General features: G+C 38.2%; 1 protein-coding gene across 2 annotated transcripts in view; it reads right to left on the bottom strand.

Moving 5' to 3' along the window:
- Positions 1-21,389, bottom strand: part of LOC149554920 (beta-galactosidase 5-like) — a 183,798-nt gene that overhangs the window by 122,488 nt on the left and 39,921 nt on the right. For both annotated transcript variants that reach the window (XM_089828922.1, XM_089828923.1), the window contains exons 8-11: positions 13,589-13,694; positions 13,340-13,424; positions 13,133-13,251; positions 12,792-12,956 (exon numbers count right to left, since the gene is read on the bottom strand). In XM_089828922.1, coding sequence (XP_089685048.1) covers positions 12,792-12,956; positions 13,133-13,251; positions 13,340-13,424; positions 13,589-13,694 — 475 coding nt within the window. The remainder of the gene's footprint in view (positions 1-12,791; positions 12,957-13,132; positions 13,252-13,339; positions 13,425-13,588; positions 13,695-21,389) is intronic.

Genomic DNA, 21,389 nt, shown 5'->3' with positions numbered 1-21,389 from the left:
GAAATGAACACCTACAGCCAACTGGCATTTTTACAAACAGTTGGTATGCAAACTAACTAGCTGATAAATAATGATATTGAATTGCTTAAATGACACCATCAACTATTATCTTCTTAATTTGCAATGAAATTTCTAATACAATGCTCATGAAATATGGCCAAGACTTTTTGCATTTACATGGATTACAAAATGATAATGCTGGTATAATGCACACTTACAGCTGAAACTTATAATACCCTAAAAAACAATATTAACAAGGGAACCTAGTTGTAGATGGCTGTAATAATTTCCTTCAATGCTGCCCCTTCTGCTTTGCTTTTCCGATTTTCTTTTTCGAACTGCTTTTTCGGATCTGCTTTTTGAACTGCTTTTACGGACTACTTTTTCAGCCTGCTTTTTCAGTTCCGCTTTTTCGGACTGCTTTTTTGTATCTACTTTTTCGGACTGCTACCATGTTAAATCTCAAGACTATATCTTTCAATGGCGTCAAGATTTCCAGCTTGAAGGGATTTCGTCCTTCAAACTATTGAGACATAATCTCCAGAAAATTTTCCAATTTCTTTGATATTTCCAAGCATACTAAAAAAAAGCTCTTCCCTTTCTTTTATAGTGTTCTCACAAGAACTCAATCTTTCGTTTTTTCAATGTGGGATAAAACATCACTCCTTTTATGTAACTTAAATGACACCATCAACTATTATCTTCTTAATTTGCAATTAAATTTCTAATACAATGCTCATGAAATATGGCCAAGACTTTTTGCATTTACATGGATTACAAAATGATAATGCTGGTATAATGCACACTTACAACTGAAACTTATAATACCCTAAAAAACAATATTAACAAGGGAACCTAGTTGTAGATGGCTGTAATAATTTCCTTCAATGCTGCCCCTTCTGCTTTGCTTTTCCGATTTTCTTTTTCGAACTGCTTTTTCGGATCTGCTTTTTGAACTGCTTTTACGGACTGCTTTTTCAGCCTGCTTTTTCAGTTCCGCTTTTTCGGACTGCTTTTACGGACTGCTTTTTCGTATCTACTTTTTCGAACTGCTACCATGTTAAATCTCAAGACTATATCTTTCAATGGCGTCAAGATTTCCAGCCTGAAGGGATTTCATCCTTCAAACTATTGAGACATAATCTCCAGAAAATTTTTCAATTTCTTTGATATTTCCAAGCATACTAAAAAAAAGCTCTTCCCTTTCTTTTATAGTGTTCTCACAAGAACTCAATCTTTCGTTTTTTCAATGTGGGATAAAACATCACTCCTTTTATGTAACTTATATCTCCAATGTGTTATAAAATAAAGGGGACTCTTTTAATTTAAATATTTCCCACAACTATAGTCTATGCATTAATAAAGTTAAATATTTAAATTTAACTTTATAAAATAGCTTTATCAATGCATAACAAATCTTATCAATGATAAACAAGTCTTCTTGCCGATTTTAAACAATTACCATCGACATACCGCTGCCACTGGATGTCTGACCATATCCAAGATGACTTACTATAAATAGTAAGTATGCCCAAAGTTGCCTCAAAACCCCTCAAAAAAACATACAATTGAAACTATCTAGGCCAAATGGCCTCTAAGTCCCTTTAATGTCCTGGTTAGCCTACGGGACCATGGGGAAATAGGTTAACGACAACATCATGCTATGAATGCTAAAAAAGGGGACATTACAGTCCGCCCTTCCCAAAATTGCTTGTCCCCAAGCAATGGTCGAACAACAACCCAATCAATCCACCTGGATCCCAAATGTAGTCATGAACTATACTGCTATCAGTCAACATAGGCTCCTGCAGCAACCTCTGAAAATTAACCAAGAGGAATCCATAATCAAATTGCCGAATACAACTCACCCAAACTCCAAAGTCAAGAACCCATGAGAAACAAGCTCTCGAAATATCAGAACCCAAGTAGAGTAGATAACCCAAACTGCCAACATAGTAAATACCATCAACACATCCCACTAGCCTATGTGGAATGTACAATACAATTCTGCAACAACAATGAATACTCCCGCATGAAACTGCACCAAATACAAAGAATCCACACACTGCACACCTACTACAATTAAAACAACTCTGCAGATCACCGGTCACTATCTCATAACCATAACACCCATGCACTGCTGATGGTGAATAGTCATTACACGGTAGATAGCAAAAACGAGAGCCCAGACCAAACCTGTCTGTCATCAACTCCTCAACACATGGATCAAAAGCAAACCGATGAACATATCCTACAGTATAATGCTGGTAAAAAGAACCAATCCTAGTCAAAGACTCATCCTGCAAACGTGATACAACCAACTATGATTGATCATCAGCTAAGTCAGAGGATGATATAGCCAAGAGTGCAGAATCAACAACATCACTAGTCTCTGTGCCCTCCAAGTCAAACATATCACAATGCTCAGCTGTAGCGCCCAACTCAGTTGAACCTACCTCCAGTGTAAACGGACCAAATATGCCAATACTAGTGTCGTGGACAGATATATCCTTATCTCCACTACCTCTATCAACCTCGACCATGGACATCCACGGATCACCAGACACCATGGTCCGTGATTATACAGAATCTGGTAAAGACTGAAGTCATTCTAACTCCATGGTCACTTTAGCTAAATGAAACTGTGACTCCTTGAAAGCCAACTGTGTACTCTCAAGAAACTCAGATGTCACCTCGAGCTGCTGAGTAAGCTCACTCACCTCATCTTCCTTGACTAATAATGCATCATATGCTGTACTTCCCCCACTCCATAAGATAATCTCTATCGGCTACCAATTGCATATAATTCTATCTCAGAATCCAAATAGCCTCCCATAAAGAGTGGATCTCTGTCAAGGAAAGATAACTGCCTCCCTGCTCATCACTAGTAGGAGAACCCCATCCATAAACTGCTAACAACTGACGAGCGGCATCGAAATGCTGACAAGCGATAGCAATGTCTTGCTCACTAACTCTTAATTGATTAGACACATGATGGCACTGGCTAGATTGTCTCCTACAAACCTCCTCTGACGCACTGTCTAAAGGAGTATCCTCAAAGTTACTAGTCTCTAGAGTATTACCATCCATATCTTGCAAATGAACTCCAAAGCTCATATCAACATACGGAGTATCAAAGTCTGTAGCATTGTTGTCCAACTCCTCTGTACCAAAAGAAATTGCCAAGGAAACTAAGTCTTCAAAACTGCCCACTGCATCCTCCTGGATGTCATCAATGCCAATATGATCATGGGACTCATCTATACACACTGCCAAATATGAAATATCATCAACACATTCCAGCAAGAATGGTCGACTGGATATATGAACAAAGCCCAACACCAGTGTATAAAAACTAATACCAACATTGGACAAGCTGCTGGCACAAGAAAAGACAACACCGTGCAATCTGCTAATCAAATCCATGATAGCACCCAAACAATCACTGCTACCAAAAAGTGTTAAAGATCTCCAATCAACTGAATCCCAAATGCCAATGAAACAATCTCGAGTCCATATCCGTAAACTAGAATCAGCTGGTAACTCAAGCAAACTCCTCAGCTGAGTAATATGACCAATACCAACTAATTCCACATACCTGTCTGATATTGTCCCTGTATCCTGGATGTGAATGCAAGATGAACTCACAACATTATCAATGACCACATATGATTTACATAACGACCACATATGATTTACGTGCCACAGAAAGCTGAGTATCAGGAATGCAAGATGAAACTGAACTCAACTCCATGCCATGCTTATCCCCATGTCTCTCCCAGTCCTGTAATGCCAATGGAGTATTCACCAAAGAAGCTTGAGTATCCTCAAGCTCGCGAGAAAGCCTGTCAACTTCCTCCTCCTTCCTCCTCAAGGCATTTAAACAGTCTCCAACAAGGCTAAGAAGATGGTCACGATCTGATAGAAGATGTAAATAACTCAACTTCTTCGTTCCCATTCCTTCCCTAATCGCCTGTAAGTCAACACAAGAAGACTTTGCCTGAACTCCCTTATGTCTACCCTGTAACTGAATCATCCGAATCTGATCCTCTATCATATCCCGCATCCTGTCATGATGAGATAATGAAGTCACAATACTGTCTTTGCTCACCTTCAGCTAGCTGGACAAATCATGCAGAGTTCTACCAGCCTCAACCTCATGTGACGAAGCATCTAACTGTGCCTGGGACTCTTTCTCAGCAAAGTCATGAATGCTCACTTTCTGATCAACTGTACTATCCTCAAACATGACAGTATCCTCAACTGCAGTAACTTCATCCAGCCCAACTGTACTAAAATCACTATCTGTGTCAATCATGCAATCTGGTGTGTCTGTGATATCACCTTCTGATGCAACTGGCTCAACCTGCACAACATCTTTAACCCCTTCTGCCTGTGAAGATGATGCAGATAAACCATTACCTGAAGATGTGCTAATGTCTCCCTGTATCGAATCCGCATGTCTGTTAAACTCCTCATACAAGTTTCTATCTGTCATAGGGAAGGTACGATCCTTAGGCCTATCAATCAGGCTCTTTAGCCACGTACATGCCATAGGTGACAAATTCCTCTCTTTTGTCCAAATACACCATAAGTCTTCTGCCAAAAGTTTAGAAATTTCATCCTCCCCCTCAAACAAGATTGTGAACATGATGGAGTGCATTGATGCCAATACTTTGTTGGGATGAAACTCGTCCATAATATTCCAAAATGTATTAAATATCCTGCGAATGTCACTAATACAACCAATTGCCAGCATAATATTTTCAAATCTACACCTTGCAAATACTTCAAGTAATCTTGCTCTGTTTGTGAAATAAGGGTCTCAAATGTTGTCCAACTTTTCAAAGCTTTTTACCATAGCATGAAGTACCTCTTTCGTAATCTGATCGTCATAAGAATCAAGGCCAGCTATTATCCTCATGATTTCATTAATGCAAGAGAGAGTTGTAAGTCTTATTACCTCATCATGATGTCTCAATAATCCGGGCTTAACCAACGAACCAAATGCTGGAGATAAAGTTGTTTGCATAGCATGGGGTCTTGACTGATCAAACTTGCCTAAATAAGTTTCCAACTCCTCCAAAGTTCTTAGAAGGTCCTCTGTTTGCTGAAATGGACAATCTAATTTCTTCTTTACATTGTGCATTCTTTCTTCCAAATCCTTGTCTCCTGTTAAAGCCATACTGATAATTGAATTCAATCTGAAATAACCCAATCAGGCTGGCAGGAAACCGCTCTGATACCACTGTAATGGCCCTCCTCAAATCTACTCTCAAAAAAATGCTGATGAAAGCTCAAGGAATTTCATCAAACAATTCACATGCAAGGGACATATGACTGATATAGTATTTCAGCTGGCTTTAAATGACTCTTTTTCAATTTGTATCAATGAGAATCTTGTGCTAGAAGACTCCAAATGGACTACACAATGGCCTAAAATGAGTGTGCTACTAATTTTGACAATATTTAGTGCATATATATGATCTAAGCATGAGAAATGAACACCTACAGCCAACTAGCATTTTTACAAATAGTTGGTATACAAACTAACTAGCTAATAAATAATGATATTGAATTGCTTAAATGACACCAGCAACTATTATCTTCTTAATTTGCAATGAAATTTCTAAAACAATGCTCATGAAATATGGCCAAGACTTTTGGCATTTACATGGATTACAGAATGATAATGCTGGTATAATGCACACTTACAGCTGAAACTTATAATACCCTAAAAAACAATACTAACAAGGGAACCTGGTTGTAGATGGCTGTAATAATTTCCTTCAATGCTGCCCCTTCTACTTTGCTTTTCCGATTTTCTTTTTCGAACTACTTTTTCGGATCTGCTTTTTGAACTACTTTTACGGACTGCTTTTTTGGTTCCGCTTTTTCGGATTGTTTTTCCAGCCTTCTTTTTCGGTTCCACTTTTTCGAATTGCTTTTTCGTATCTGCTTTTTCGAACTGCTACCATGTTAAATCTCAAGACCATATCTTTCAATGGCGTCAAGATTTCCAGCTTGAAGGGATTTCGTCCTTCAAACTATTGAGACATAATCTCCAGAAAATTTCTCAATTTCTTTGATATTTCCAAGCATACTAAAAAGAAGCTCTTCCCTTTCTTTTATAGTGTTCTCACAAGAGCTCAATCCTTCGTTTTCTCAATGTGGGATAAAACATCACTCCCTTTATGTAACTTATGTCTCCAATGTGTTATAAAATAAAGGGGACTCTTTTATTTTAAATATTTCCCACAAACTATAGTCTATGCATTAATAAAGTTATATTAAATTTAACTTTATAAAATAGCTTTATCAATGCATAACAAATCTTATCAATGATAAACAAGTCTTCTTGCCAATTTTAAACAATTACCATCGACATACCGCTGCCACTGGATGTCTGATCATATCCAAGATAACTTACTATAAATAGTAAGTATGCCCAAAGTTGCCTCAAAACCCCTCAGAAAGACCTGCAACTAAAACTACCTCGGCCAAATGGCCTCTAAGTCCCTTTAATGTCTTGGTTAGCCTACGGGACCCTGAGGAAATAGGCTAACGACAACATCATGCTATGAATGCTAAAAAAGGGGACATTACTAGTAGTTTCTATAGCCATGAATGAAACTTCATTTCATCGCATTCAAAACTACTAGATTCACTATCTAATACATCAACAATCAAACTCTTATTCTTCTTAAAGGACTTCTTTTTGTTATAGAATTTCTTTTTACTTGATTTCTCTTTCTCATCATCTACTTCATCATGACTATTATAAGGACATTTAGATGCAAAGTGTCCTATTTTACCACGATTAAAGCATTTGAAAGGAAGTTTACCTTTGTATTTACCTACTCCTTTATTTAATTTTCTTGATAAATGAGCTCCAAGAACATCAAGATCTATTGATTCTAAAGAGACTTGCTTCACTTTCTTTTCCACCTTGAATGTTGCTTCTTTGCTTATGGATTCCTGCTTGCCAAACTTTCTCATTTCATAAGCTACAAGTGCTCCATAAATATCTTTCATTGTATACTTGTTAATATCTCTAGTTTCTTCTATAGAACATCTCTTAGAATCAAATTTATCAAGAAGAGATCTCAAAACTTTCTTTACAACATCAATATCATCAATTTTTTCACCAAGTCCTCTTATGCCATTTACAGTTTCATCTATCTTCAGGAGATAGTCTTCTACCTTTTCATCATTACCCATCTTAAGGTCTTCAAATCTTGATTTCAAATGTTGTATCTTGGCTTCTTTAACTCTATCATTACCATGATATGTGTTTTTCAATTTGTCCTAAGAACTGCAATGCATTACCTTAGCAAAAACATCTTAGATAAACTGTTAAGTATAGCAAATTTGACTTCATATCAGTTTCATACTTCCTCTTTTCATCAGGATTTGTAGGTAAAGTATTAAGAACTTTATAACCATTAACAATTTAAGCCCAAACATCAACATTAATAGATAACAAATATGTTCACATCATTACTTCCCAAAAAGCATAATCTGATTCAATCAAAAATAGGACTTTGAAGAACTATCTTGAGCCATAAAAGACAAGTATTCCACTCAACCAAAATCTACCCAAAGTTGTTAAACTTGATATAGGGAACCTTGCTTTCATACCAGTTGTTGGAATACAAACACCACTGAGAGTGGAGGTGAATTAGTGGTTTAAAATACTTTTCAAAACTTGAAACAATTACAAGTTATAAAACTTTAACACATGAGCAAGATAGTTAGTGAATAACAAAGTGACACAATATTTTAACGTGGAAAACCCTTTAGGGTAGAAAAAACACTTTAAATCTGAAACTTTATTGGCTTCTTGGCCAAATCTTTTAGAGCTACAACTCTGGGAGGCACCAACACCTTGTTTTAGAAACACCAATCCATTACAACTGAAGCACCAACTTCATAAATACAAGAAGCACCAACTTCCAAAATGAACAAATGAGATATAAATCAGAGGATCATCTCTGTTACAACACAAATCATGAATCACTAGTTTTAACTTCTTGTTGAAAACATAATGCAGGATATACTTCTATTCTCCTCAAAACATCCAATATCCAAATATATTTTCTTTTTGATTAAAAGATTTGATCAAATACTAATATGAATGAATGAAGAAGCAATATATAAACCTTCTTCTACCTCTGATAAAAATTCTACAATGAAAATCAAATAAAAAATATGAAAATAGAAACATAAACCATTACTCTCTTATTTGTTGTTAAAAATCTACTTGCAAATTGTTCGGTCTACAAGGAATTCCACACCAATCCTGCAACTTTTGTCAAAACCACCTGTTGGATGTTTTAGAGGAATGTATCCTCTACTCATAAACCAAGAAAGTCGAAATTTTGGAGGCAAGTACATACCCCAAACTTCCATTAGACCAAAACCGCTCAAACCTGCTAAAACTATCATAACAATTTGGTAACTATTTATGATAAATAGACTTTTTCTCTTTCCGCATGTGTTATGCAAAAACTAACAAAGACCCATTTTAGCTAACTCAAAGACCTTTTTGAAAAGGTATGATAGTTGGGAGTCTATCTAATAAAAAAGTTTGTCTACTTTCTCATAGACCAAAACTATTTTTTTATAACCGTTTTCTAAACCAATGTGAACATTAAGTGTTAATTGTATAACAATTAAGTGTTTGTCTTGAATATGTTTTGAACAATATTTAAGCACATCAAATAAGATAATTACATGATGTTAATCATACCATATGCTCATTATAATTACATTATTGACAACAATCAAAGACCAGATACCAAGGGTTCAACACATGTATCCAATACTTGGGTACATGGGTATGAGTACTAGGGGTGTGGGTACAAGTACCCATGCAACCTTGAGGATTACCTTATTCCTTTTCTCAGAAATTAGATCAATTATTGTTCATGATGATGGAGACTTAGAACCCAATTAAATACCCTTGAGGAAAAACTTAAGAATGTTAAAGGGTCCGGATATGCAAGGTCAGATACCAAGCCCTGAAGTAGAGCAAAATGTTCACATCATACAAATTCCCACAAAGATGACCAACACGAGAGTAAGGCCCATAGTGCAAAAGGCAATCCTGGATTGGGTCTAATGACAAATGATATGAAGGTCAAACCTCCCCAATTTGACGATTGTTTCAGGTGATGCATTGGAGGCATGATTAATGGGCATGGAGAAGTATTTTGAACTCCAAGACTACACAAAAGTTCAAAATGCAGTGCAAGGCTCATACCAATTAATGGTAGAAACTGTTGATTGGTAGGAAAGTAAAAAGGTAGAAATGAGGCTAACCCGGACAACCATCACCTGGACAAGGTTCGTCCAACTATTTAGACAGAGATGGCCACCACAATTGTTTTATGAACAGAAATGTGACGAATTCCAGAACCTCAAGGGGATAAATCAGTGAATGAATACATCGAGAAATTTAACAAGTTGTTAAAATATATCCCAAAGCTGCAGGATAATGAAAATTTTTGACTCAGAAAATACATCATGGGTCTCAATAATAGGATTGGGGAACCCATAGATCTGATCTATCCAGCTACCACAGTGGAAGCTTATGTAAAAGCGTTCGTCAGGCTAGGAATCGAAAGATCTTCCTGCAAGTTATTGCAGTCATTGTCATCTCTTGGCTTGTTGAATATGCAAAGACCTCACTGAAGTTTCTATTTCTTCAAATTGTGTTTCTTTCCTTGTAGGCCTTCTGTCTTTATTTTGCACAAGGAGTATTAATTTTGGATGCAATAGGTGTGGCGCCTACTAGTGTCGTGTGGTTCTTCCTACCTCTAGTTCCTTTCCTCATACCATTGAGTATTTCTTGCATGTATTATTCTCTTTCCCTTGCCTCATGTTGCCTTGGACTTCCACTAATGTGCAAGGCAACAATCTTGGAAGGCGAGCAAGAAGATCGTACACCAAACTGTTCACCATAAGTTCGACACATCTGGGGGCAGGGGAGACTACTCTCTCTCTCGAGCCTCCCACTGCACGTACTCATCAACCGACCCATCCCACAACTTAAACAAATCCTGTGCCAACTGCTCCTCTCGAGTCACTTCCTTATTGTCCTCAACGTCACTATTAATTACTAGGATTTTTTGGTCAAAGGTACAACCCATTATATTGACATCTCGCCAATCCTACTTCTTTAGACCTCTAGGTACAAACTTAGGCAATGACACCAAAATGTTGATGCCTAATACAAGATGTCTTGCCAGTGTACTGCAATCATGACCATTCAAGAATGATACCAAACATGAATCACAAATGGTATCACAAAAATAATCAGAGAGAATACAAAACATATAATGTGAGATATGACAGAATGGGATAACTTTTCATAGCATAATCATTTCCTTACTCTGTTCCAGTGTGAATACAAATAGATACAACAGTTAAGTATGCCAACCATTGCTAAGTAACACCACTTGAAAACAAGTATTTTATTGTTCTACCCTTTAATTGACAAAAGTATTATTATGACATAATAGCCACCTACACAATGCACCAGTACATCAAATAAGCACTTGCTCAATTAACACTCGTCACTTTATGAATTCTCAATTATTTGATCATCGTTCACTAATATATGAAATCATCAAATCAAAAGAAATCATTCAATCATCCATCAAGCATCAATTGGGACAAAAGCAAATAGACCATCAATTCAATCAATCTATATTAGTCATTCAAACATTGACCAAGTCAGGACAGCAAAGAAGAGAATCAGTATCGATCTAATGCAAATTGCAGGCTCCGTGTATGTGTCTATATTTCCATGTGTGTGTGTATCAATCAGCAGCTTATAGACCTATCTAATATTTTGGTGGGAAGTATAATGCATAAAGATTTGTCTGGTTATTAATGGTCATTTGTTAGACTGGAATATTACGCATTGCTACTCTTCTATAAATACACACACATACATGCATATGTGCACACACAACACATATAGATATAAGCATGCATACATACATCCATTAATGCATACGCACATATATAGACACCCACGCACATAAAAATAAATTGTATTCTTGCTATGATTTTGCCGATGTATAATAGACTATAAATGACGATTCGTATCCAATTCATGGCCATTTTATTTTGGAAGGGAGATATTGCATATAGGAAATAAAGTAGCTAGGAAGTCATTCTTGTAAAAAATTGGGCCTGGGAGGCCGAAGGATGGTTGTCTTTTTGTGCTGCTGAACTTGGTGGAACGATTCAAGGCACCTTGTATGATCTCCCAACTAGTGCTCCATAATGATGATGAGTTATTTAGCGTGAAATTTTAGGAAACCCTTATGTACACTTTGAATATTATAATAGTGATTTAGATTTCCATTTGTAGCATTGTTGGATTATATGTTTATTTATCTTTTAAAGCTAGCCTATTTTCAACCATAAATCAGGGTATTAAGTTGACAATTATATTTCCCAACATCATCCATACCTCAATTAGGAATTCTAAGGCAATTTTGGATAAGACCATATAGGGGACATTACAATTGGTCACAAATGGCAATTTAGAGAAGTCCCAATAGGTGTGGGTGTGTGTGTGTGTGTGTGTGTGTGTGTGTGTGTGTGTGTGTGTGTTGCTAGTCTTACCATGATTCTTTGTATGTATGGTAGACTAGAAATAGTGATTTTGTTAAAGTTCTCACCCAATTGGGGAGCCAATTTTGGAGGTGAGATAGTCTATATGAAGAATGCAAAGTAGCTAGGAAACCATTCCAATAGAGATAGCCAAACAACAGAATGCAAGTAGCTAGGAGGCATTATAAATCATATTGGAGGGCAATTTAGAGTAAGTCCCAATAGGGATATATATTGTTAGTCTTGCAATGACACTTCCAAAGCATAATAGGCTAGAAATTACAATTCCCCCAAAAAATTATCCAATTGGCCATTCCCTTTTAGAGAAGAAATAGTGCATATAAGGAATACAAGTAGCTATGAAGCCATTTCGATAAAGACACCCCAAGTGGAGATGGAAGGCCAAAGTACAATTGCCTTTTCAAGCTCTTGGATTAGGTGGAACAACTCAAGACCCTTTGTATAATCTCACAACTGGTATTCCATAATGACAATGGGTTATTTGGGTAGAACTTTTAGGAAACCCTTTATGGACACTTTGAATATTATAGTATTAAATAAGGAAACTAAGTTGGGAATTACATTTCCCAACTTCATCCATACCTCATTTAGGAATCCTAGGGCAATTTAGAGAAAGTCCCAATAAAGGACATTACATCATATTTGAGGAGACGTTTGCTCCTTTGCTGATATTAAATATCTTGGTAATCATTCTCTATGTCAGCATTTTTTGTAATGTTAATAAATAACCCATGAACTAGGCACTCACAATAGGTAGCTTATTTTGAATATTTTCCATCATCAAATAATCTGCCCTAAAATAAAGACAAAAGCACCTAAAGATAAACAAAAGAGGTACCACACAATTCTGCTAAAAATAGTATCCAAACTCTGCTAACACCTGAACATAGAATATATAATTCTCTAAAAACATTGCCAGTGTTTTTTTATTTTCAGTACCATAAAAATCCCTATAAGAGCCCAAAAATTGAACAGCCCTTTTGCATCCCAACAAACTAAGTCCAGATAGATTTTAAATTTTCACGAAAATAAGCCTCCAGAAGCTAGATGCATAGAATTGTCTACATGAACAATTATTGAACGTCAAACAAATGGATAAACTTTCATCCAAACAAAACAAGTTAAATTCAGAAACTCACTTTTGCAGTATTGAATGCCACGTTTCGGCAATCAGGGAGTATGCTAACTGACCATGCAGGAAGATCATAAGTCAAATTCTGGAAGTTCACCTTCACATCAGCTTTAGAATCCCTGTTGGAAAGAAATGCTGCACATAGTCCTCCTTCTCCACTGTAAACATGTGCCTACAATGTCACAAGCATTTCTTAGACAATCATATTCAAACTTTTAGTATCAATACATGCATATTGCATCCATCCATCCAATTATCTTTAAATATTATTTCTCCCAATATACATGTCTTTGATGAATTGTTGTATATCTTTGGAAGCACCAATATAAGCATCCAAAGTACAAGTACCTCTTGTGAAGGACCCAACCAGAAAGTTTCTGGTCTTCCATATAGTACAGCATCACTACAGAGCTTAATTGCTATATTCAAATTTCTAAGGTGAGTCCATTTAGGTTCTCTGGGGATGCCTGAGTACATGAACGAAAACATGTTGATAAACTGATACATGATTTAAAATAAGTGACAATTAGAAGAGGAAGATGAATTGTTACTGACCATACTCATCTATAGGTGCATCATAGTCATAGCTTGTTGTGATAAATGGCCCTCCTGATCTTCCAAAGTTTGTCCCTCCATGATACTAGAATGCCAACATGCAAGATAATGATGTCAAAGGGCAGTAAACAACAGATGCAAATGCACTGTCTGTATTGTTATATATGTTAACACTTCTGCCCAGCCTTTTACAACAAACATATGGTTAAACATTACATGATACTCGGGTGGAAGCATACAGATTCATACCATATAATAGTTTACAAATGTGCCATTTTTGGCAAAGAACCTTGCAATGGCATATGCAATGTCTTCTACTGGTCTGTGAGGTGATGAGCCTCCGAACACCTGAAACCTATTTTAAAGAAAGGATACTCTTGTTGGTAAGAAATGTGGAGAATATTTTATCTATCAACTAGCTTTGTATGATGTAATCAAATGCAGAAGAACATTTAAACTTTGAGTCGTTAGGAGCTTGTAGAAATTAATCTAGATGGACTTTCAATTAAATACAATAGTGGGCACTAATTGTATGCAATACATAATGAACAATAACATTACAAAAGGCTAGAAATAGAAGCATCCAGAGCCAAGAGAATGCTGATGGGAATTATTAAGAGAGCTATAGGAATACACCAAAATCCATGGCGAGCATTTGATACTAGCACAATATGGAGATATACAACTTTCAAAAGTTATATTGCAAAGACAACAACACAGTCATGAGGTTGTATGAATACTATAAGAGGCAGAGTTGGGTTTGCTTCTTTAATTATTTTTCTGGTAACTTACACACTGGGAATTGGTATAGGTCAACATTGAGGAGACTAGTCTAAAGATTAGTAATGAGCCCTGTGCTCTAAAAGTTGGACAAGCTTGTCACATTGACTAACTAAAGCTTATTACAATAAATTGTCATCCACCAAATTTAGATAGCATTGCATGGACTAATTACAAAGAAAAATAACCATGAATGTATATATATATATATATAGACAAAGAACTGTCAATCACAATTAATTGTTACCAAATTAGAAAATTAAGACTAAATCTACGGAAACACGAATGCCGCCGGCGCTACATCTGGAGGATACAGGAATAATCGGCATGGACAAAATAACAACAATAATAACAATACCAATACGAGCAGAAGCCGAATCCAGTATGATGCAAACGGACGACCGATTATTCAGTGTCGAGCATGTAACTTGTGGGGGCATTTTGTGCGGGAATGTCAATTGCAATTGAAGGGAAAAAAAAGAAACCAACTGCAATGATGGATGAAGATTGGGAAAAGATTGGTGAGAAGGCGAAGGCATCAATTTTTCTTTCGCTATCTCAAAACTTCTTGGTCGATAATCGATGTGCTAGAATATTTTGATGTTGTCAAACATATGCATATGTCGTTGGCTTTGGATAGAGGATGCCTGTCCAAAAAAAATCTTAAGGGGTGCGCTCCTGAGATGACAGCAAGGTAACTATGAGCTAAGAAGTCCAATATGGAGACGTCCTTAAGATTGGAGTTAACTTAGAGGGTAGAATAATATAGTTAGTTTTATTATAATTGTGATTCTAACATTTATTTTGCAGGTAGTGCTTGTCCCTAACTAACCCTTTTAGTGGGAACATTACAGGGTATCAGAGCATGATCTTGTCATCCTCTAAGGTTAAAGAGGATCTAGAAAAATAATTTATATAAAAGACTAATGTAGAAAGTTAATGACTATTAGAAAGGACTCAAACATATCCATGATAGAAACCTAAGAATTTAGACTAAAAGAAATATATATTTCAACTTAATAGAAGAAATTATATAATTGCTTGAGGACAAGCAATTTGAGGAAGGGCGGACTATCATATCCCCATTTTAAGATAGAATTTTAATAAAAATTAGATAATACCATATTATTAAATAAATAATAAAGTTATATTAAACCTAATACTAAAATATGGAGTAAGTTTTAAATAACTCGCACTCAAAGGTGATACATTCGATTGATGAGCTCTGCTAGGATTTGTATGGCCTCCGTCTGAATCCTTGTTGATTTCCATTGCTTGTCATACCGCATTTACTGTGGGAATAAGTTTTCATTTATAATGAGTTCAGCCTTCTTTGCCTTAGCAGTTAATGTTGGTGCTGGAGTTGTTGCTACTAGAGATAATGGCTTCGCCGACCAAATGCCCGCACAAGTTTGTTCCTAAGGTGTTTCATGAGGCAATTCTTCTCCTGATATTATTTGGAATCTCAAGGAGTTTGATAGTGCGTGCACATGGTTATAGCGGGAAATTCTTATTGGGTATTTTGTGGGTCGTACTCCTTCTGAAAGCACGCTGTAGGAATGGGTTTCCAAGGTTTCGACACCCCAGGGTGTTCGCCTTGAAGGCGTTTGAAGCCTTACCAAAGGCTTTTTTCTTATTCGCTTTGGCAGTACAAGCCAAGATGAACATGTTTTTGTGCGAGGGCCTTGGACTATTAGGTTATCCCTCTTGGTTTTTCAACACTGGTCGCGCAATTTTGTTGTTTCTGATGATCGAAAACTTAAGGTTCCCGTCTGGGTGAAGTTTCCTGGGCGTCCCATTCCTTGCTGGTCTTTTTTGCCTGTTATCACGCAAACCGTCGGTAATTTTGTGTGCATTGAACCGGACAAGTTTTACAACGCTTGTCCCCAGCATAGGGTTTGCGTTGAGGTCGACCTGTCTACGGACCTCAAAGATTCCGTGGATATCTAGATAGGTGGTACCACCTTCACTCAGAAAGTGCTATACCTCAACCTTCTGAATACCTGCTATTGGTGCCAGTCAGCTGAGCATAAGATTAGGGATTGTCCCTTGCTGGAACATAACCGTCCCTCGGCTCCGGAAGCAAAGCCCACTCTTGCCGCTAAAAAAGATGAATGGACTACGGTGGTGAAAAAGGGAAAGGGTTCAGCAGTGGCTAAGGTAAGTTCTTTGCCTGTGGATCATGGTAAACCTAGCTCAAGCCAGATACCAAGTGACTCCTCTATTCTAATGCTCCCTCTGCCTCCTGTTTCAAACCCTAGAGGCCAGGGGACAATGGGGGTTCCTTCCTCAGATCCGCGTCCTTTGTGGACTCATGCGCTGCAAGCGGCATCAATGATTCCCTAGCAGAAGTTATGCCAATCTCGCAACCTAGATGGCCACAAGGATTTTTTTGACAATGGGGAGAAACTTCGGAGGGTCATAGCCGTTGATGACCCCTCTTTTGAGTCTCCCTCTTTTTTGCATAGTATTTTTTCCTCTCTTGGGGACGAGGATGATATGCAAGCTGGTTTACCATGAATTGCCTTTTATGGAATGTGCAGAGGCTGACAGACCTCGCTAGAAAATATTCTATCCGTGATACCAAATGTCAATTTGATCTTGATGTTCTTTGCCTCCAAGAGGTTAAAGTTGTTGGATTTCTTCTCTCAACTTCTTGTGTTATTGGGCCTGACAGTGCCATTTTTGCTTCTCAGCATGAAGCTGGTCGAGTGGATGTTGTTACTCTTCTCTCTCCTCATTTAATTTCATCTATTATTTCTCATGGTTCTGACCCTTTTCACAGAGTGATTGGATCTTGTTGTCTTTGCAAAATCACTCTTTCGGTATTGTTAACATTTATGCTCCCAATGATGTTGTTGAGTGTGCACATCTATGTCATTGGTTGGCAGATCATTTGCCACCTACGACATGGGTTTTTTTGTGGGGACTTCAACATAGTTGAGTTGGCCTCTGATAAAGGCGGCCTTTTGCCATTTAGATGGGCAGCTGGCGAATGGGAGGCCTAGCTTTACATGCAGAACAAATTAGGCCTCTTTGATCCTAATGTTACTCACCGCCACCTAGATGGGATTTGGCACACTCGTCCAATTTTCGAGTTGGGTCGGACAAAGTTTTAAAGATACTTGACAGGGCTATGATTTATGCGCAATCCTTTTTTCCTTTTTCTCAAAAGCACGCCTTGCCTATCACTCCCCTGCCTGATGTGACATTGTCAAACCACTCCCCCATTCTCTTTTCTATCACCTAGCAGAATGCTTAGCCTCGCTTAAGTAAAACCCAATTTTACCTCAACACCTCTTTGTTGGCTCATCCACCAACTATTGCTCACATTCTTCGTGTCTGGAATCTTGAGCCTCAGCCCCACACACATGTTGGGTGGATTCAATGGTGAAATGGCACTATCCTTCGTACTGAGAGGTTTCCTCGCATTCACGGTAAACAGCTAGCTATGTACCACAAGAGATATTATGAAGCCACTACTCTCGATCTATGTACAGCCTTTGAAGCTCTTGCCATGAATCCGTTTGACACGGATCTCCAAGTTCAGCTTGCCAACCTTCGACACCAAAACAAGTTGCAGATAGTTATGTTGCTCGGGGAGTTCAGATCAAGGCCCATCTCCACTGGTTGGAGGTCGGCAATCAGGCTTCCAAGGAATTTTTTAATGATTTGATTCTGTAGTGGATATTAATTGCATCCAAGAAGATCAGCAAGTTTTCACTGACCTGCCGAATATTCTCCAAGCTTTTGTGCATCCTTATGAGCAGGTTTTTACAGCTCAAGGGCCCTCTATTGCGCGTGATCAAGTGCTACGAGCCTGCCTTGATGTTACTCCCAATAGGCTTGCCCCTGAGCAATATGCCTCTTGTGAACAAAAGTTAACGCTTGCAAATTTAAAGGAAGCTATCCTCTCCATGACTAATGACAAAGCCCCTGGATGTGATGGCTTCCCCTGTGAATTCTACAAGGTGCTTTGGGATGATATTGGATCTGATTTGCTTCATGTTTACCATGAAGCTTACATATCAAAGTCATTGGGCAATATTATTAACAAAGGGATTATTAAATTCATACCTAAAGCTGGTGATCCTGAAGAAATTTGTAACTAGTGGCCCATTACTTTGTTGAATGTCTCCTACAAAATCATTGCCAAGGCTATCTCTTAAAATTTGGTATTTGCCCCCTCAGATTGTTCGACTTGAACAAACTGGTTTTATTAAGTCTCGGTATATCTTGGACAACATTATTGTTGTCTGGAAAGCGATGGAATGGGCCAAACATTCCAAACAGCGGGCCCTATTCTTGAAGATTGATTTCGCCAAAGCATATGACCGAATTGAATGGCCCTTTATTTTAGCCATGCTTCAAGCTCTCAACTTCGGCCCAGTATTTTGTCAATTGGTGCAGATGCTTTTTGGGGATGCCTCTGCTTGCATCACCATTAATGGACGTCAATCTCAAGCCTTTGGGCTCTTCGAATCTATCCAGTAAGGTTGTCCTCTTGCACCTTCCCTCTATGTTTTGGCAACCGACGGCTTTGGCTACCTACTGGCCAATGCCATTTCCCAAGGGTTGGTACGTAGTATTTCTTTTCTGGAGTCGACCACTTAGTTGGTCAATGGTCATTTCGCAGATGACTCTTTCCTCGCCTTGATTGAGGATGAGGAGAATATTGCCAATGCATTGCAATTTTTGGATAATTTTTGCCTTGCTTCAAGGTCTGCTATCCAATGGCACAAAACCCTCTGCTACCGCCAGTCTTTTTTGCCCGGGCCTCATTGGTTGCAACAGTATGGATGGAAATGGGTCCAACATGGTGAAATCTTTAGATTTCTAGGCATTCTATTTGCTTTTCAAGCATCTGCTGTGGAGCTGTGGAGTGTTGTGCTTGCTCGAATTGAGAAGAAGTTGGAATATTGGATTACAAAGCCCCTCTCTCTTGCGTGAAAATTTCAAATCTGCTCCAAAGTGCTCGCTGCTACTCGTGTACTATTCTTCTTGTTGGGCTCCTTCTAAAGCCTCGTACTTTAAGCTTGAACGTCTTCTCAAGGACTTCCTCTAGGCCTCTGATGCTATGCATCATGGCTTTCACAGAGTTGCTTGGGAGTTCTGTTGTTTGCCCAAAGATTCTAGTGGCCTCGGGTTACTCTCCACCTGCAAGCAGGGGATAGCCCTCTGTGCCAAGTGGGTCATACGGGCTCTCTCAAGAGATGAAGCCTGGAAAATTCTACTACGCCACTACATTTCTTTAGGCTTTCTGGTTAACCGTCCAGCCTAGAAGGGGATTGGTCTTCAAACCCTTCTTGTGACCTCTAAACCTGTTTAGATTCAGGGCACTTTCGTTGCTAAGAGTATTTGGCAGTCCTGGGAAGCTCTCAAACCATGGCTTCACTGGGCTAGTAATGGCTTTAGAGATGGGCTCTCAATGAATCAACAAAACCTTTGCTGGTCACCCTTGTTTGCCATGCAAGGTGTGCCTTTAGCCAAAATTCAAGGAGCCAATGCTTTGTGATTATTTCATAGGGGTATTAGAACTCGCAAAGATTTATTTTCCAAGGTTACTATGAGCCTTCACTCATGGGAGGATCTACAGGTTTAGTATAAGCTTATCCGTCCAGATTGACAGACAATTGATCTTCTAGTTTCTGCGGCTCCTCCCAATTTGTTGCACAAGCTGGGAATTCACCCATCACGCCCATGGTGGAAAGATTGGAAGTGGCACCCTGCCACTCCAATGACTAGTTATAAGCCCAGGCTAGGGTATCAATGGCTGGTGCCCCATCTTCCAATGGTTGACACTCTCAACCAGCACTGGCATTTGCATTCTTTGCATAAGACTTGGAGTCTTAGATTTGCCACTATTTGGCATACCATCACAGAGCCAAAGATTGCTCACTCTACCTGGTGTCTCCTCTTCCCGGGTTTGCCTTTGGGCCCTTGGCTTCACCATTTGGGAGTCTCAAATCCTAGATGCCCTTTTTATGGCCAGCTTGAAAGCTTTCTACATATTTTTTGGTTCTACAGAAGAGCTTAGAATTACTGGCTCTAGATTTGTGATTTTTTCAAGCCTTTTCATCCAGAGGCCTTCAGTTGGTATATGGTAGTTCTAGGTGATGCTCCTAGACTCCCTTTTAAATACGCCTAGATCTAGCATGCTTTCAGAATGGAGATATTGTTTACAATCTGGAAAGATCGTAATGTTGTTTTATTCTCTCATAGCTTTCTTGATATTTATGTTGCAATGTATTCTAAAGCACATAAATGTAATAATGTCATGTTGCAGATTCAAGTACAAACTGACAAGGTCGTGCTGGAAGTGGCATGTTGCAGATTCAAGTACAAACTAACAAGGTCGTGCTGGAAGTGGCTCACCTGAAGGAGCTACTTGCTCACTAGAGAAATGCCCCTTGTACAGTTGCCCAAGTACCTCTGAATACTTTTTTCGATGACCGCACTCCTCTCCATGGTCGTTGGCGAGACCAAAGCAGTTTTGCTCGCTGCTCACAAACACCCAGGTCGCAACCTCATCGCCGCTCTCCCAGTGGTGGATTTCGTGGCCGTCAACGCTCAGCCTCGCCTCCTCGAAGGTTGGGCTCGGGCTGGTCCCCGGTAGCTCCCCCTGTTGCCATTGATGCAGGTTGACAAGTGGGCTTTCCCCCAGCTAGATCTTGTCATTTCTCCTCCTAGGGCTAAGGAAGAAAAAAAAGTTGATAAAGATACTACTATTGTTGTCGGTTGGGCTCCTCCTAAGCCAACCACTGACCCCAAGGATTTTTGGGGTTCTGATGATAAAGACCCTCCTTTGGCTGGCACTACACTTGCAACCCAAAGTTTCTTGTTTTTGCTTATATATGTTTTTTGATGAATAGTTGATTTTTGGCCTTGGGCCATTTGAACTCACAGGGTGATCCTGTATCCCCTGGCCCTTTTTTTGTGAATATGTATCTTTATTATTTTAATTAATGGAAAAGGTCTATTCATCAAAAAATATTAAAATATAAAATAAGGAAATAATAATTATTTAATCTATATTATTTATAAAATAATACTTAGTATGAAACTTAAAATAATTTAAAAATAATAAAATCTAAATGAATAAAGAAAGAAAGAAAATTAAATACAAGAGACAATATTATAGAAAGTATGTTAATTTTCTAAATAGAATTTAATAATAAATAATAATAAACACAAATAAGTAAATATATAATATAAATTAACTAAATCTAAAGAAAAGTCAAGAGATGTTTAACAAATAGACATGAATCCT

This window comes from Cupressus sempervirens, chromosome 5 (assembly GCF_028749045.1).
Source record: "Cupressus sempervirens isolate cs-2001-9-10 chromosome 5, ASM2874904v1, whole genome shotgun sequence".
Classification (NCBI taxonomy): domain Eukaryota; kingdom Viridiplantae; phylum Streptophyta; class Pinopsida; order Cupressales; family Cupressaceae; genus Cupressus; species Cupressus sempervirens.
Note: the sequence above shows the minus strand (reverse complement) of the source record. Positions and strands in the feature narration are given on the sequence as shown.